Raw genomic sequence first — 5,667 nt, forward strand, 5'->3', positions numbered from 1 at the left:
GCAGCCGATCAATGATTCTCATCATTGATGTTTCTATATCTCCTCCCTTCTGCTCTGAAATCAATAAAAATATATTTTAAAAAAATAAAGTGAAAAGACAACCCAAAGAGTGGGAGGAAAATTTTGCAAATCATCTATCTGACAAGGCATTGGTACCTAGAACACATAAAGCATATGTAAGAAAATAAATAATTATAAGCTGTTACTCAACAATAAAAAGACAATTTAGAAATGAACAAATCATCTGAATAGATATTTCTCTACAGAAAATACACAAATGGCCACTAAGCACATGAAAAAATGCTCAACATAGTCATCAGGGAAACACAAATCAAAACTACAGTGAAATACCACTTTACACCCACTGGGACGGCTGTAACCAAAAAGACAGGCAGACAAGTGTTGCCAGGGGTGTGGAGAGACTGGAACCGCAGGCACCGCTGGGAGATGTGGTCGGTGCATCTGTGGGAAACAGTCGGTTAGTGTCTCAGAAAGTTAGTGTACAACCCTGCAGTCCCACTCCAAGGTACAGAGCCAAGAGAAAGGAAAACATACGTCCAGTCCTGGCTGGTGTTGCTCAGTGGAGAGAGTGTCCACCTGCAGACTGACGGGTTCGGGACAATGCATGCCCGGGTGGAGGGCTCAATCCCCAGTAGGGGGAAAGCAGCGGGCAGCTGATCAATGATTCTCTCTCATCGATGTTTCTATCTCTCCCTCCCTCTCTGAAATCAATAAAAAAAAATTTTTTTTAAGAAAAGAAAACACATCCAACCCCAAAACCAAGACACTGTTCATAGTAGCAAAACCCATAGTAGCCTCAAGCTGGAAACAAGTCAAATGCCAATCAAGTGATGAATAGATAAGTAAAATATGGTAAGTCCATAAAATGAAATATTATCTGGCAAAAAAAAGAGAAAGGAAGTAGTGATACATGCTACAACATGGATGGGCCTTGAAAACATTATACTCAATTTTCCCAATTAGAAAAACAGGCACAAAAGACCACATATTATGATTCTACTTATATAAAATGTCCAGAATCCAAGATCCAAAGAGACAGTGAGCAGATTAGCGATTGGGGTGGGGGGGGGCGGGGCTGAGCTGGAAAGCTGGGGGAAATGGGGCATGGCCGCTAATGGGCACAAGGTTTCTTTGGGGGCGATGAAATGTGTTAGAATTGGTCATAGTTATGGTTGCACATATTTGCAAATATACTAACAGCTATTGACCCATACACATTAAATGGGTGAATTGTATGACATGAGAATTCGATCTCAATAAAGCTATTATTCTATTTTTTAATATGTTTTTATTGATTCCAGAGAGAGGAAGGGAGAGGAGGAGAGAGAAACATCAATGATGCGAAAGAATCATTGATTAGCTGACTTCTGAGAGCCCCCTATTGGGGATTGAGCCCACAACCCGGGCATGTGCCCTGACAGGGAATTGAACCATGACCTTCTGGTTCATGGGCTGCTACTCAACCACTGAGCCACACTGGCTGGGCTCAAAATATTCTTAAAAAACAGATCCAGCCCTAGCCGGTTTGGTTCAGTGGACAGAGCGTCGGCCTGAAGACCAAAGGGCCCCGGGTTCGGTTCCGGTCAAGGGCCTGTACCTCAGTTGCAGGCTCCTCCCCGGCCCAGGCCCTGGTTGGGGTGTATGCAGGAGGCAACCAATCGATGTGTTTCTCTCACATCAATGTTTCTCTCTGTCTTTCCCTCCCTCTTCCACTCTGTCTAAATTAAGATAAATGGAAAAGTATCCTTGGGTGAGGGTTAACAAAATAAAAACACAGATCTGATTGGGAAGCAGTTGTCCATGGATACCTCCTGTCCCTGTGTCTGCAGGTCCCGGTCCTCAGAGCAGAGTCATTCGCAGCCACGTGTAGCATGTTTGCCTCCAGACGGTCAGGTCCGGGGTAGACAGGAAAAGACGCCTCCTTCCCCTTCCTGGAGGCACGACCCAGAGTAAAGAGGAGGTTTCTCTCTGTAGAAGGCGGATGGGTGGGTTTCCTAATGTCAAGGTTCTTCTTCTGAAACGCCCCCCAGTGCAGGGCCACGGCCACCCGCATACCCCTGGGGCCGGAGCCGGAGGGACCGGAGGGACCAGGTGTAGGTGTGGCTGCCCCTGTGAGAACCTCTGGCCCGGCCTCGTGTGTTCTGGGGACTGTGGTCGCCGACCTCCCTGCTTGCAATGGAGCGAAATCTCACGCCCGTCACTTTCTGATGGAACACACTCATCTCACACCAGACGCACACACACAGCGGACAGGGTTCCCACACGTGCACCGAAGAATTAGTGCCTGGTCTTTCCCATTCGGGCAGAATTAGGTAACCATTTCACCCACACTTACACGAAAGTCAGAGGCCCGTCTCACATCACACATGCCATTAACCCCGACAGACTTACATAGGAGGCCCCAGACACACACTAAGCTACCCACTCACGCCAGACACGTACACAAACAGGGGACCATCAGGACCCCCAAACGTTCGGTACCCCTCTCTCCCCCCTTCCTCACTCTCCTCACAGACACGGACTCCAGATAGTCCTCAGACCATGCTCATCTCACACCACACACACACACACACACGCACACGCACTTGCGCGCGCACAAAAGCAAGAAAACCGGCTTTTTCTGCATTCACAGGCTCAGTGGGTCTGAGCAGCAGAGACGGATGGGAGCACAGGGTCCTCGATGGGAGGGGCCAGCAACCTGGGTCCCGGGTACTTGTTGCCACACCTTGGGGTGTATGTGAGCCCCTGTGCTGCCCCCTTCCCCCGACTGGAGGCAGAGAGAGGAGTGAACGCGCACAAAAGCAAGAAAACCGGCTTTTTCTGCATTCACAGGCTCGGTGGGTCTGAGCAGCAGAGACGGATGGGAGCACAGGGTCCTCGATGGGAGGGGCCAGCAACCTGGGTCCCGGGTACTTGTTGCCACACCTTGGGGTGTATGTGAGCCCCTGTGCTGCCCCCTTCCCCCGACTGGAGGCAGAGAGAGGAGAGGGGCAACCCCAAGGGCTTCCCTCTGGCAGGGAGCGCAGGCCACAGTGAGCCCCCCTTCAGACAGCCCCCTACACTGTTTCCCGTGGACATGTCCGGACTGGCCTTCTGTTCGGAGAAGGAGGGGGTCACGTGTCCTCTTCGAGGAGCCTGAGAATCCAGATTCCGCCCGCCCACTCAGCTCCCCGCCATGGGTGGTGTGAGTGTGGGCTTCCGGCAGCGTGACCTGGAGGCAGGTGGCTCGAGCAGGCATGAGTGAAGGCCTGCACTCCTGGAGGGCGGGTGCCTCTAGAATCAGGTCCGGAAGGTTAGGCCCGGGATGTGGGTGGGGGAGGGGGGTGGGTCACCCGTGAAGAACCTGCCAGGCAGGCCAGCGGGGGGCGAAGGGGGCAGGGAGGGGTGCAAGCAGAAAGGTCATCCGCCCCTACACTGCTATTCTCAGCCGCAGCCACGGGCGCTCCAGGTTCAGGTGTGGACACACCTGGGCCTGCCCCCACATAGCTGACATTCCCTGGACAAGAGCCGATGATAAGCAACGAACAGGTCGGGGCGGACCACCTGGCCGTGAGGTGAGATTTCTGTCCCGACATTGCCCTCAGCGAAGGAGGGTACCTTCGCACCAGGCTGGGCGGAGGGAGGCTCCCAGGTGCTTACTCTCGAGCACACACTGTTTAGGGAAGAAGACACGAACCCGAGAAGCCTCACCTGTGCTGTTTCGGATGCTGATAGGAGCCTACATTCGGTTCAGTAAAAAGGAGGTAAAGAAACGGAAACCGACTCAGTCATAATGGTGCGTGCTGAATGTTATTTTAAACAAGCCATGAAATGTAATTTGAAAAGCAAGATGTAGGTGTTTTCCATGTGAAAGCCACTAAAAGACGTCAGGATGTACTGGACCACAGGTGTGCACGCGGACCTGGGCTCAGGTGAGGCTTCGGTGAGTGGCGCTCGACCAGGATGCGAAATGTGAACAACTTAGGCGCTTATGTTGAAGCCACTCCTCCAGGATTTAAATAAAACAGTTTCACTAAAAGTAGAAAAGGTTATTGTCTCTAAATGAATGTCCTTTCCACATTCTGTGAGTTTTACAAGTTTTATTTTGCGCAGTGGCTGTAACATTTTACAATCTTTTAAAATCTTTCAAAATATATTTTTATTGATTTCAGAGAGGCAGGGAGGGGAGATATAGAAACACCAATGATGAGAGAGAATCCCCCTCCTGCACGCCCACACAGGGGATCGAACCCACAACCTGGGCATGTGCCCTGACCGGGAATCGAGCCGTGACCTCCTGGTTCATAGGTCGATGCTCAACCACTGAGCATACCAGTCGGGCTGGGCATGTTTTACAATCCTATCGGCAACGCGTGAGTGACCCAGTTACCCATGACCTTGCCACTTGATGTCACTGTTTTTATTTGAGCCAATCTGAAGGGCGTGTGGTGTCTTATGGTGGATTCTTATCATGGATTTAATTTGCATTTTCCTAAAGGCTAATGATGTCAGCCAGGCCTCACTAGTGCCATCTGCATGTCCTCTTCAGGGACACCTCTCTTCATGTCTTCTGCCCATTTTCTAACTGGACTCTTTTCTTGTTGTTGTTTTTACTGTTGAGTTTTTTTCAATATATATTTTTTATATTGATTTCAGAGAGGAAGGGAGATGAAGAGAGAGATAGAAACATCAATGATGAAAGAGAGCTTGGGGGCTGGGGACCTGCCCCGGACACAGGGATGCTGCCTAGGTGGGGCCTGTGGGCTGGGGGGCCTCTTTCTACCCCCCTCTTTTTAAAAAAATATATTTTTATTGATTTAAGAGAGGAAGGGAGAGAGAGAGAGAGAAACATCCATGATGAGAGAGAATCATTGATGGGCTGCCTCCTGCACGCCCCCCCTGGGGATCAAGTCCCAACCTGGGCGTGTGCCCTGACGGGAATTGAACCTTCCACCCTTCCCCTGCAGGCCCACACCATCCACGGAGCCAAGCCGGCCAGGGCTTTACGTTGAGTTTTGAGGCCTCTTTATTGCTTCGAGGCTCCGATGCTTTGCTGGCTGTGTGGTTTGCGAATGTTTCCTCCCAGTCTGTGCCTGCAAACACCTCTCGTTAGGAATTGTGTTAGGCCTTCAGGTCCACTGGGAGAACTGACGTCCTGACTGCGGAAGCTCCCGTCCATGAGCATGGTATGCCTCCGTCCTTTAGGCTTTTGTTGTGTAGTTTTTAGCATTGAAGTCCCCTGTGCATTTTGCTAACTTTACACACAGGGGCAGTTTTCTGTGAAGTAATTGTACGCGGCCTGGGTCTAACTTCGGTTTCCACGTCCGTCCGGCCATGGACTGGCCTCTTGCCTTCTATCCTGCGGCCTTGCTGAGCCGTGAGCTCCACGGAAGGGCCCAGCCTGGGAGGAGGCCCAGCATCTGAGCAAGAGGGTCCCGGGGGTGAGCCCGGCAGCCTCAGTGAGCCCCAGGTCCGGGCATGGCAGCCCCGGGGGGACCTCGGGAAGTTCCCTGGGGCCGTGGGGAGCCTGCCGCCCGCAGACCAGGGACACCGCTCCGCTGCCTTCCAGCCCGCAGGCCTCTCGGACAAACAGAAACCGTGGCCTCCTCGGCCCAGCGGTCTTCCCAGCTGAACTGCAGACAATGGCCCTGCGGGGGCGGCTGGGCA

The 5,667-nt window shown here is 51.9% G+C and overlaps 1 protein-coding gene across 1 annotated transcript in view; it reads left to right on the forward strand.

Moving 5' to 3' along the window:
* Positions 1-3,531: 3,531 nt before the first annotated feature.
* The window catches only part of MFSD7 (major facilitator superfamily domain containing 7), a 10,621-nt gene continuing 8,485 nt past the window's right edge, over positions 3,532-5,667 (forward strand). The window contains 1 exon segment of the mRNA XM_005886485.2: positions 3,532-3,575. Coding sequence (XP_005886547.1) covers positions 3,532-3,575 — 44 coding nt within the window.

Source organism: Myotis brandtii, unplaced genomic scaffold (genome assembly GCF_000412655.1).
Source record: "Myotis brandtii unplaced genomic scaffold, ASM41265v1 scaffold986, whole genome shotgun sequence".
Lineage (NCBI taxonomy): Eukaryota > Metazoa > Chordata > Mammalia > Chiroptera > Vespertilionidae > Myotis > Myotis brandtii.